Source organism: Salmo salar, chromosome 20 (genome assembly GCF_965601325.2).
Source record: "Salmo salar chromosome 20, fSalSal1, whole genome shotgun sequence".
Classification (NCBI taxonomy): Eukaryota; Metazoa; Chordata; class Actinopteri; order Salmoniformes; family Salmonidae; genus Salmo; species Salmo salar.
Genome location: NC_138310.1, coordinates 75315985 through 75329324, shown reverse-complemented (window position 1 = coordinate 75329324; position 13340 = coordinate 75315985). Strand labels below are relative to the sequence as shown.

General features: G+C 43.1%; 1 protein-coding gene across 2 annotated transcripts in view; it reads right to left on the bottom strand.

The window, feature by feature from the left end:
* Positions 1-9652: 9652 nt before the first annotated feature.
* LOC106581359 (phosphatidylinositol 4,5-bisphosphate 3-kinase catalytic subunit beta isoform) overlaps positions 9653-13340 on the bottom strand; it is a 96127-nt gene continuing 92439 nt past the window's right edge. For both annotated transcript variants that reach the window (XM_014163366.3, XM_014163367.3), the window contains exons 21-24: positions 12509-12632; positions 12258-12403; positions 12013-12145; positions 9653-11822 (exon numbers count right to left, since the gene is read on the bottom strand). In XM_014163366.3, coding sequence (XP_014018841.1) covers positions 11685-11822; positions 12013-12145; positions 12258-12403; positions 12509-12632 — 541 coding nt within the window. In that variant the 3' untranslated portion in view covers positions 9653-11684. The remainder of the gene's footprint in view (positions 11823-12012; positions 12146-12257; positions 12404-12508; positions 12633-13340) is intronic.

Below are 13340 nucleotides of genomic sequence, written 5' to 3'. Positions count from 1 at the left end.
GACATTCAGTTCATTTACCCCAACCTTACATTACATACATTAACCAGCTAGACATTAGCCTACGTAGATGCCGGTATAACGATAGACCTTTGAAACATTACAAAACAGAAAAACATAAAACACCTTCCAAAACACAATAACACAATCTGCTGGCTTGCCCCACCACCACAGAAAGCACTGAGATAGGCTGAAACATCTACATTTTGGAGCTGCCTTACTCAAGAAAACAAAAAAAAGAGACCATGTTTGTATGCGGCTTAATTAACTCAATGATTTATATATATTTGTTTACATTGTTTGCAAACTAATATGTGACACGTATTAATGCCAAAATAACATGCAAAACAGGAAGCCCCCCCCCCCCCCCATAAAAATGTGGGGGTCAAAATGACGGGTCGCCACTGCCTGTAACAGCTAACGGAGCATCATATTAGCCCGTTACAATCTGCTAGCTAGAAATGGTCCAAAAAAAGAGATGGTCCAAAAAAACACTCAGTGGTGAAATTACAAATTGAAAAAAAGTGTAAATTGTCACTAAAGTATTGATCAGACTACAATAAGTGATATAACTCAGATTACATTACGCTATAGTGGTCTATTGTTAGTTACTTTTATTTATCAGAAGTGCTACAATGAGATGTCCATGGTAGCCTACAATGAAAACAATATAAAAAAGGGCTTACTTTGAGGTTTCTAAATTAACCTAAATTGTTGAAAAGTTGATTAGGCCTACATACAGGGCCGGCCGTAGCTTCTTGGGGGCCGAAGTGAGATTTGGTTTGGAGGCCCCCCACCTCGAGGGTAAAACATTTTATTAGTCCCCATCTTCACTGTGAAGAGAAAATGTTGCAGTTATAAAGCAAGTTTGATGTAAATCTACAAATTTTTCCATGCGAAGGAGAGAAAGATTTGCAGTTTTACAGGCAATTTCTTGCAATTCTACATATCTTGTCATAGAGTCAAGATAATCTTTTGCAGTTTTTAAGCTAATTTCCTGCAATTCTACACATTTTGCATGACTTATGCCATGTTAATATGATATCTGAGTGAGAGTGACTAACAAAATCAATGGGGCCCCCCTAGAGGTCAGGGCCCCTTGGCACTTGCCTTTCGAAGCCGGTCGTTAATTCAACCATGATTAGATACATTTAGATCGCTGGCTAGACTAATTTACCACGCTGGCTAGACTAATTTACCAATCTAAAAAAAATGTTACCTGACATGGGCTAATTGAGTGACTGTCAGTGACTGGATATAACAAGAGAAAAACTTCTGATGCACAATCAAATGTCACCTTGTGTATTCTACTATTCTGACTGTCAACAGTAAGTTGAGACCCCGACTGAGTTCTTAAAAAAAAAATCACTGTTTATGTCACACAATACACACACACACTATGACACATCCTTTGAGTGTCCTGTACCCAGATACCGATGGGACCTAGACACCAGTGGGATAGGTAGGATTCCATAAGCAGGGTGAGAAGTGAGTCACTGCAGCAGAACAACTAGATGGCGGGTGTGTATCTCTTACCAGCAGTACTTACTGACAGAACAGATTTATTTAACCAGAAATCCTCTCCATTTAAAGCACACCCCAATATTACTGTACAATGTATTCTATTTATCGTAGATCTGGGAGCATCTAACCATAGGAACATTTATGGAAAGATATGATTAAGCAATGCATATCCATGCAATATGTTAAATAAAATCAGTGGTTATTAAATTACACAGTGGAAAGAAAAAGTATGTGAACCCTTTGGAATTACCTGGATTTCTGCATAAATTGGTCATCAAATTTGATCTGATCTTCATCTAAGTCACAACAATAGACAAACATAGTGTGCTTAAACTAATATCACACAAATTATTGTATTTTGCTTGTCTATATTGAATACATAATTTAAACAGTCACAGTGTAGGTCGGAAAAAGTATGTGAACCCCTAGGCTAATGACTTCTCCAAAAGCTAATTGAGTCAGGAGTCAGCTAACCTGGAGTCCAATCAATGAGACAAAATTTGAGATGTTGGTTAGAGCTGCCTTGCCCTATAAAAAAAAACTCACAAAATTTGATTTTGCTATTCACAAGAAGCATTGCCTGATGTGAACCATGCCTCAAACAAAAGATCTCAGAAGACCTAGAATTAAGAATTGTTGACTTAAGAATTGTTGACTTGCATAAAGCTGGAAAGGGTTACAAAAGTACCTCTAAAAGCCTTGATGTTCATCAGTCCACGGTAAGACAAATTGTCTATAAATGAAGAAAGTTCAAATCAAATGTATTTTTATATAGCCCTTCGTACATCAGCTGATATCTCAAAGTGCTGTACAGAAACCCAGCCTAAAACCCCAAACAGCAAGCAAAGCATGTGAAAGAAGCACGGTGGCTAGGAAAAACTCCCTAGGAAAAACTCCCTAGAAAGGCCAAAAACCTAGGAAGAAACCTAGAGAGGAACCAGGCTATGAGGGGTGGCCAGTCCTCTTCTGGCTGTGCAGGGTGGATATTATAACAGAACATGGTCAAGATGTTAAAATGTTAAAATGTTCATAAATGACCAGCATGGTCAAATAATAATAATCATCATAGTAGTTGTCGAGGGTGCAACAAGCACGTCCGGTGAACAGGTCAGGGTTCCTTAGCCGCAGGCAGAACAGATGAAACTGGAGCAGCAGCACGGCCAGGTGGACTGGGGACAGCAAGGAGTCATCATGCCAGGTAGTCCTGAGGCATGGTCCTAGGGCTCAGGTCCTCCGAGAGAAAGACAGAAACACTGTTGCTACTCTCCCTAGGAGTGGCCGTCCTGCAAATATGACTGCAGGAGCACTGTGCAGCACAATGAGGTTAAGAAGAATCCTAGAGTGTCCGCTAAAGACTTACAGAAATAACTGGAACATGCTAACATCTCTGTTGACTAAACAAGAATGGTGTTCATGGGAGGACACCACGGAAAAAGCCACTGCTGTCCAAAAAAAACATTGCTGCATGTCTGAAGTTTGCAAAAGTGCACCTGGATGTTCCACAGCGCCACTGGAAAAATATTCTGTGGACAGATGAAACTACATTTGAGTTGTTCGGAAGGAACACACAAGAGTATGCGTGGAGAAAAAAAGACACAGCACATCAACATCAAAACCTCATCCCAACTGTAAAGTATGGTGGAGGGAGCATCATAGTTTGGGGCTGCTTTGCTGCCTCAGGGCCTGGACAGCTTGCTATCATCGACAGAAAAATGAATTCAAGTTTATCAAGACATTTTGCAGGAGAATGTTAGGCTATTTGTCCGCCAATTGAAGCTCAACAGAAGTTGGGTGATGCAACAGGACAATGACCCAAAACACAGAAGTAAATCAAGAACAGAATGGCTTCAACAGAAGAAAATACGCCTTCTGGAGCGGCCCAGTCAGAGTCCTGACCTCAACCCGATTGAGATGCTGTGGCATGACCTCGAGAGCAGTTCACACCAGACATCCCAAGAATATTGCTGAACTGAAACAGTTTTGTAAAGAGGAATGGTCCAAAATTCCTCCTGACCGTTGTGCAGGTCTGATCTGCAACAAAAGAAAACGTTTGGTTGAGGTCATTGCTGCTAAAGGAGGGTCAACCAGTTATTAAATCCAAGGGTTCATGTGGTTTTTCCACCCTGCACTGTGAATGTTTACACAGTCCGTTCAATAAAGACATGAAAACATAATTGTTTGTGTTATTAGTTTAAGCAGACTGTGATTGTCTATTGTTGTGACCTAGATGAAGATCAGATCCAATTCTATGACAAATTTATGCAGAAATCCAGGTATTTCCAAAGGGTTCACATACGTTCTTGCCACTGTATATATACAGCCAACAAAAATATAAATGCAACATGCAACAATATCAAAGATTTTACTGAGTTACAGTTCATGTAAGGAAATCAGTGAAATAAACTAATTAGGCCCTAATTGATGGATTTCACGACTGGGAATACAGATATGCATTGGTCATAAATACCTTAGAAAGGAATGCATGGATCAGAAAACCAGTCAGTATCTTGTGTGACCACATTTGCCTCATGCAGCGTGACGCATCTCCTTCGCATAGAGTTGATCAGGCTGTTGATTGTGGAATGTTCTCCCACTCCTCTCCAATGGCTTTCTGAAGTTGCTGGATATTTACGGGACCTGAAACAAGCTGTTGTACATATCAATCCAGAGCATTACAAGCAGCTCAATGGGTGACATGTCTGGTGTGTATGCAGGCCATGGAAGAACTGGAACATTTTCATCTCTCTGGAATTGTGTACAGATCCTTGCTGAAACATGAGGTGATGGCGGCGGATAAAAGGCACGACAATGGACCTCAGGATCTTGTCATGGTATCTCCGTGCATTCAAATTGCTATTGTGCAATTGTTTTTGTTGTCCGTAGTTTATGCCTGCCCATACCATAACCCCACCATGACGCACTGTTCACAATGTTGACATCAGCACCGCTACTTGTTGTACGTTTCAAATCAAACTATTTGTCACATGCGCCGAATACAACAAGTGTAGACCTTACCGTGATATGTTTACTTACAAGCCCTAACCAAAAGCACAGTTAAAGAAGAGTTAAGAAAATATTTACCAAGTAAAAAGTAACACAATAAAATAACAATAACGAGGCTATATACAGGGGTTACAGGTTAGTTGAGGTAATTTGTACATGTAGTGTGGCGTACAGCAGGTCAGCCACCAGGGGGAGACTCGTCAAGGCCTGGTGACATACGGAGTATACATCATGAGGCGATGGCTTCATTTGTTGGACGTGCCAGGTCTCGATTGGCTCTCTGGCCAGGACTAATTGGGGCTGATTGGGAGTTGGTGAGTAATCAAGGGCTAATTGTTCACCAGCTGTGCAAGGCCCATAAAGCTGCCAGAAGGGCAGCACACAGGCAGAGAGTGGGGGGGGGGGGGGGGGGGGGGGAAGGGAAGGAAGGAAGGAAGGAAGGAAGGAAGGAAGGAAGGAAGGAAGGAAGGAAGGAAGGAAGGAAGGAAGGAAGGAAGGAAGGAAGGAAGGAAGGAAGGAAGGAAGGAAGGAAGGAAAGAAAGAAAGAAAGAAAGAAAGAAAGAAAGAAAGAAAGAAAGAAAGAAAGAAAGAAAGAAAGGACTCCCGTATAGTTGGGGGAAGGGAAGGAAGGAAGGAAGGAAGGAAGGAAGGAAGGAAAGAAAGAAAGAAAGAAAGAAAGAAAGAAAGAAAGGACTCCCGTATAGTTGGGGACGGTTGCAGTGGTATGAGGAGGGTGTTCAGTTTTTGTGCCCGACAGGATACAGCAAGACCTGGAGACCAGAAGATGGTATCCCGGGGAGGGTCTCATGGGGGAGACCTATCCTTTTCTTTTTGATTTATTATTTAAATAAACACCCTTGAAACTGAGCTAGTCCTACTCTGTCCGTGTCTGATCTGTGTAAAGGTCTTGACCAAACCCCCTGATCTGCCACAGTAGGTAGGGGTGAAGTGACTATGTATAGATTAACAGTGAGTAGAAGCAGTGTACAAAACGGAGGGGAGGGGGAGGGGGTTGTCAATGTAAATAGTACGGTGACAAATTCTCTAAAACAACGTTGGAGGTGGCTTATGGTAGAGAAATTAACATTTAATTATCTGGCAACAGCACCGTTGGACATTCCTGCAGTCAGCATGCCAACTGCACGGTCCCTGAAAACTTGAAACATCTGTGGCATTGTGTTGTGTGACAAAAAATTGCACATAGTGGTCTTTTATTGCCCCCAGCACAAGGTGCACCTGTGTAATGATCGTGCTTTTTAATCAGCTTCTTGATATACCACACCTGTCAGATGGATGGATTACCTTGGCAAAGGAGAAATGCTCACTAACAGGGACGTAAACAAATTTGTGAACGTAACATTTCTGGTAACTTTTATTTCGGCTCATGAAACCATCACTTTACATTTTGTGTTTATTTTTGTTCAGTGTAGTTGCACAATCACTCCTATTCTGCATAACTTCTGATTGATTAGTCCATGACTGGAGCCGCAGGTGTCAACCATGCCCAGGTATAAAGGTCAGTGAAGAGAGCATTAATCAGATGAACATGTCATGTTTTTAACATGTGTATAGATGTGCAATGTATGATTTATGAACATGCGTATAGGATTTGCCATGATGTGAATTGATGTCTGAAAAATGAGCTAGTCTAGTCTATTCCATTTCTGGAAGAGGCCTAAATAAGTACCATGGCTCCCTCTGCTGGTCATTCCTGGAAGTCATAACAGCAATATTTTTTAATACATTTTATTTAACCTTTATTTAACTAGGCAAGTCAATTATTTACGATGACGGCATACCCTGGCCGAACCCGGACAATGCTGAGCCAATTGTGCGCCGCCCTATGGGACTCCCAATCACAACTGACTGCTTTCAACCGAAATGTGTCTACTGCATTTAACAAACCTCCTCTGAATCAGGAAGGTGCGGGGGCTGCCTTAATTGACATCCAGGTCATCCTTGCCTGGGGAGCAATTGTTGTTAGGGGTTAACTGGCAAAACGACAGATTTTGACCTTGGCGGCTCAGGGACTCATTTCAGCAACCTTCCGGTTACTGGCCCAACGCTCCTACCCGCCACCCAATAGACAATAATCACATTTATTTATAAAGCCCTTTTTACATCAGATGTCACAAAGAGCTATACAGAAACCCAGACGAAAACCCCAAACAGCAAGCAATGTAGAAGCACGGTGGCTAGAAAAACTCCCTAGAAAGGCAGGAACCTAGGAAGAAACCTGTGCCAGGTGGACATTATCATTTAATTCCTGATTGTTCTTCAAGATGTCGTTCATAGATGACCAGCAGGGTCAAATAATAATCACAGTGTAGATGTCAGTTTGCTTTTCATAGCCGAGCATTCAGAGGTCGAGACAGCAGGTGCGGGACAAGGAAGCACGTCCGGTGAACAGGTCAGGGTTCCCTAGCCGCAGGAGCAGCAGCAGCACAACCACGTTGACTAAGGACAGCCTGGAGTCACCAGGCCAGGTCCTCCGGGAGGGAGAGAGAATTAGACTATTGCAGCATAGAGACAGACAGGGGTGGGTCGGGGGATGCTGTTCTATTCCTGTACCCTTCATTTTATAATACCTCAACTTGCACAAGTATCAACAACAAATTGAATGTAGGGCTATTTCTGAACACTAGATCAGAGCTCCGACAGATATTCCAAATGAATGCCAGTAACACAGGTCAAATTCTATTTTATTTGTCACATGCTTTATAAACAACAGGTGTAGACTAACAGTTTTTTATTGATTTATTTAACTAGGCAAGTCAGTTAAGAAGAAAGTCTTATTTACAATGATGTTCTACCGGGGAACAGTGGCTTAACTGCCTTGTTCAGGGGCAGAATAACAGATTTTTACCTTGTCAGCTCTGGGATTCGATCTAGCAACCTTTCAGTTACTGGCCCAACACTCTAACCACTAGGCTACCTGCTTCCCCATAAACAGTGAAATTCTTACTTATGTGTCCTTTCCAACAATGCAGAGTTAAAGATAAAACATTTAATAAAAATTGTAAGTAGTGACACGAGGAATAATAATAAAGTGTTAAAAAAATAACCAGTACATACAGTTGAAGTGGGAAGTTTACATACACTTAGGTTGGAGTCATTAAAACTTAAACTATAGTTTTTGCAAGTCGGTTAGGACATCTACTTTGTGCATAACACAAGTAATTTTTCCAACAATTGTTTACAGACAGATTATTTCACTGTATCACAATTCCAGTGGGTCAGAAGTTTACATACACTAAGTTGACTGTGCCTTTAAACAGCTTGGAAAATTCCAGAAAATTATGTCATGGCTTTAGAAGCTTCTGATAGGCTAATTGACTTCATTTGAGTCAATTGGAAGTGTACCTGTGGATGTATTTCAAGGCCTATGCCAATTGTTTGCAGCTGCCTGAGGGGGAAGAGGCGCTGCCGTGTCCTCTTCACAACTGTGTGGGTGTGTGTGTGGACCATGTTAGTTCCTCAGTGATGTGGACACCAAGGAACTTTAAGCTCTCAAACCGCTCCACTAGAGCCCCATGTGGATGGGGGCGTGCTAGCCCCTTCGTTTCCTGTAGTCCGCGATCAGCTCCTTCATCTTGATGACAATGAGTGAAGAGGTTGTTGTCCAGGCACCACACTGCCAGGTCTCTGACCTCCTCCCTATAGGCTATCATAGACCAAAACAGACACATTGCACACAGATCTACAGAAGGCAGGAAACCCCTCAATATCACACAGGCCTCCTACGTACCCAGGAGACCAAGATCGAGGGCTCTAACCCCATTACCATTCAATGTTGGTGGACATTGAAAAGGAAATTGGTGTCAAGCGTGAGTCACTGGCCAAACGCCACAAATACACATCTCATAGCTTGTGATTATTAGACACTCAGGATCTGCTACTCTGGCTTGTTCCATTCACTAATGTTAGGGTTTAAGGCTGTCAATGACCTGGTTTGGTATCACAGACATCAACACGGTGTGCTCGGACTAATTCATTCATTCACCTGATTGTCAACTTTGAACAAGGTAAGGATACATATGAGAAAGGTAGACAGGCCCTCTGAAGACGTCTGTGTGATGTGGAAAATGGTCTTATACAGGACTTAGGGCCGTCAACAACTTGTTTGGCCTTCACTGACGTCAAGAGTGACCTACAGCTGTGTTATGACGGTGAATACAGTACTGAGGAAGATTCAAACAGAGCGAATGGGTTCACCTGGGGTCTTCGTCATCAGTGCCACTGGAAACACAAAGAGCAAGAGAAAAGACTAGTTATTTCAACTGCAGACAGAGAATAGGGGACAAACACAAAATACTTGTGTGGGAAGAAAATTGAATAGGGGAGGGAGGGGCTATCCCCGTTTGAATTCAGAGTTCTTGAAGTAAACAACTATTACCCAAGCTAGATTGCTGGGAAATTATAAAATGGCAAATCATTGCATGAATGCTCTATAATTAGCCATTGCAGTCAAAGAAGACAGCACATGTAGTAGTTGAGTCAATGAGTGTTGCTGACTTAGAACAAGCGGGAACTGTATGTAATTATATCACTTCCTTTTCACACTTTGTTTTCAGTTATCACTTTTGACCCAATCAAACAAGCTTGTGTTCAACTGGACAGCTCGCAGACAAACAACAACCTATCAATCATGATATTTGCAGGTATTAACAGCTACATAGCACTGTGACCTGCCATTTCCAAATTGAATCCTGTTAGCTGTTTACCCACAACCAAGTTCTATTTAGGATCCATATTCTGGCGATAAGGGTTATTGGCTACTCCACCATGTATGACATCACCACATGACATCAGTAGAGAGGCATGTTGGTCCCCTCCAGCAGAGCAAAGATGGGCCCCGCAATGGCCCTCCCTCCCTCCCTCCCTCCCTCCCTCCCTCCCTCCCTCCCTCACACAACCACAATGGAAAGAATGGAGGATTTCTGGGCCTGGAATCAATCTGCATTCATCACAGTATCCTAGGCACAGGGACCAAATCTGTGCTCGTCATTGTGCCCTGCGAAGTTGTTCAGGAAATATACCACATCTTATTCACAGACACGCTGGCACTGCCGTGATTGAACGGGCACACACACGCAAACACACACAAAAATGTATTACAAAAGGAAAATCCAGTTAGATGGAAAATAACTTTAATAAAACTCATATGAAAACAAAAAACAGCAAAACAATAAAAGCCTGTACATTTGACAATATTCAGTGTCTGAGAGACTTACGAAGGCTAGCGGTGAGAAATACAGCAGCAATACATATTAACCCACAGTGACAACCATTATAGCCTCAGGCATTAGGGCCCAAGGGTTCATTTACATAATATACATGTAGACTCCTATACGGATATTGCACAAAATCAAAACAGAGAGCATCTCATGACAAAACCAGGAAGTAGCTTTGAATCGCAGTGTTACGCCCTCTGCTGGCAAACCCCTTCCATAGGTCTTAAACTCCGCCCAATTTGGCTGTTCTAAAAAACAACAACACTGAAAAAGAAAGCAACACATTTTACACAAACATTCCATTTCTGAACAGATTCTTTAAAACACAGTAAAAACCAACCTAAATCAACTGAAGGTTTTCTTTGTTTTGGTCCTAAAAGGCATTTTAGTAACATGCTTCGTATATTCATTGTGGTTATTGTCATGTGAGCAGTTCGGTGCTTTGAAAGACTAGATCTGACATCCGTAGGCAAGTCTATGTCTAAGACAGAATCTCCATGGGGTCGTGATAAAACCTCCATGGGGTCGTGTGGTTATGACTACCCCTTTGTGCCTGTTCTGTTTGTCCAACAACAACCATGATTTGATAAAATGGAACACAGGAATGTTACATCCACATTCCAAAGCAGGAACACAAAATTAAGTTCTAGAAACATTTTAAGCTCTCTCTTCCTCGTATTTCAAATGGTTCCAGTATTTGATGGTCTAATTCACCCCATTTCTCAAAGGCTGAAGCGGCGTGACCGAACTGCCCCCACTGGACACCTCTTCCCAAGAGCTAAACCACCAAATCAATGTTAACTCATGAAATGTTTTCCTACAGTTTTTTTTTACTCCAAGTAGGATAACAGCCTTCATGAGAAATACTATAATATTGGTAACCTTCTGGATGTCACTGGGATAGTCTATTCAGTGTGGAGAGCATTCACGGCAAATCTGTTTCCCAACACCGGGACACAGTATCCTTTGCCCCAGCTTGCTGAGCACTGCTTTTCCAAAGTTGTGCTAACGTTAGTGAGGGAAATAGCTAGCTACTAGGAGGGGACAGCGGAGTGTGGAAAGTTGTTGTTTAGCTATCGGGAAGAGGCATCCAGAAAATTTGGCCATGCAGCGTGTCTCTCTCTGTGTGTGTGTGTGTGTGTGTGTGTGTGTGTGTGTGTGTGTGTGTGTGTGTGTGTGTATATATATATATATATATATAAATAAAGTAGTCTGGCACATATACATCTCCTATAGAATAACATCTTAAAATGGCAATAAAAAATAAACATTTTAAAAACTAAACAAATACAATCTTCTCGCAGTTTTTAGGCAAACTTTCGAGATGAACTGGAGGCCTCGCGAGGAAAAGTCCAATAAGACGCACATCTTCTGGCTATGTGCACGTTTTGGCGTAGTTTTAAGACACGGGTGTGGGGCCTTGAGTGGGTGTGGTCAACCCTGACCTCTCCCTTTAGTCCAACACAAGGCAGATCAGAAGTCTTGCTAATAGGTGGGTGAAACCACCCCCGTCCCCTTCCTTCCTCATTGGTTCAGTCTAGTTCAGTCTCCAAGGGGGCTGTCCATTCACAACTCAGAGGGGGGGTTCTGACTCTCACTGAGCAGTGCAAAACTCGCAACCACATTACCCACAAATATGTCACATGATCAGGGAGAGGCAATGGGACTGCTGGACTGGCTGGAGGCACACAGCAGCTTCAAAAGCCAGAAGAAAGGCAAAGGGAGGGGGATTTAAGCCTGTAAGAGCATGTGTGTTTAAGATAGTCTTCTAGATTCCCTTCTTTGCAGCCCCAGGCCCAGTCCTGTCTGGCCTTCACCTCTTAGCAACACCTAACCCCCCTCTGTCACTGTTGTCCCAGCACTGGATAGACCAGACCCTCCTGACCTTTAACCTTTCACCCTCCAGCTCCAGGATGTCTGTGTGTTCTAGGAGCGGTTGTCTTTGACCACGTTGTGGGCCATCCAGTTGACTTTGGTGGTCCAGCTCTCTCTCAGCGCCTCGTCAAACTTCTGGCGGAACTGTTTCAGTGCTTCGTCGTCAGTCTTCCCCAGGGCCAGAGAGTCCTACATGGGAGAAGGGGAGGGAGGAAGAGCCTTAACAACTACTCTTATTGCAACATAACATACATGATTTTGGACACTATATTTCTGTAGCACACGTAAACTGTAGCCCATGTGAAGCGGCCAACTATATACTGCGTGTCTGTGTGTGTGTGTGTGTGTGTGTGTGTGTGTGTGCGTGTGTGCGACTTACCTTTAGGTACTGTATATCCTTGACGGAGGTGAGCTCGGGCAGTCCAGCAGTCAGCATGAGGGCAAACAGGGTGATGAAGAGGTTCCCATTCCGCCTCAGAATCAGGTAGGCTTGTTCACAGTAATTACGGAAACTAGGCACAACACACACGTTCTGTTCACTCTACATTCACTCAACTAGCACATAGATAAATGATAAAAACTAGGCCTGGATCACCTGAGTAATGAAAGGGGACAGAAGCTCACCTGCCAAACTTCTCAGTGTTGCCTGTCTTTCCCTGTTGGATGACGTGGATGAAGTCATGGGTCAGGATGAAGGGGACGCGTTCCCTCTTGATGCCAAACTTGGACTTGAAGTTCCCCAGGATATGCCCAAAGTCTATGTGGAAGAGCTGAGAGACACACAGGATGTAAGAACTTGATTCTGAACTCCATTAAAAGACCATAAATGAACCTGGGTGATTTAGCCTGTCGTACTGGGGAGCACCTCTACCCACCTGTCCAGTGCTGCGGACCATGATGTTGTCACTGTGGCGGTCACCTATCCCCAGGACGTAGGTGGCCACGCAGTAGCCTGCACATGACAGGGTGAACTCCTCGATCGCCTTCTCCAGAGCATCTCTGCATAGTACACAAACACAAACCAAAGTGTTGGCCAAGTGGGAGACTTCACTGGGTTTGCACCGCCAAAGCACAGCAGCTCACTAACATGTTGCCTGTTATATACATACAGTGTCTTCGGAAAGAATTCAGACCCCTTGACTTATTCAACATTTTGTTAGGTTACAGCTTTATTCTAAATTTATTACATCATCAATCTACACACAATACCTCATGACAAAGCAAAAACGGGTTTTTAGAAAGTTTTGCTAAATTATCAAAATAAAAAACATTTACATAAGTATTCAGACCCTTTACTCAGTACTTTGTTGAAGCACCTTTGGCAGCGATTTCAGCCTCAAGTCTTCTTGGGTATGACGCTACAAGCTTGGCACACATGTACAGTATTTGTGGAGTTTCTCCCATTCTTCTCTGCAGATCCTCTCAAGCTCTCAGGTTGGATGTGGAGCGTCGCTGCACAGCTATTTTCAGGTCTCTCCAGAGATGTGTGATCAGGTTCAAGTCCGGGTTCTGGCTGGGCCACTCAAGGACATTCAGAGACTTGTCCCGAAGCCACTTCTGTGTTGTCTTGGCTGTGTGCTTAGGGTTGTTGTCCTGTTGGAAGGTGAACATTCACCTCAGTCTGAGGTCCTGAGCACTCTGGATCAGGTTTTTATCAAGGATCTCTGTACTTTGCTTCATTCATCTTTGCCTCAATCCTGACTAGTC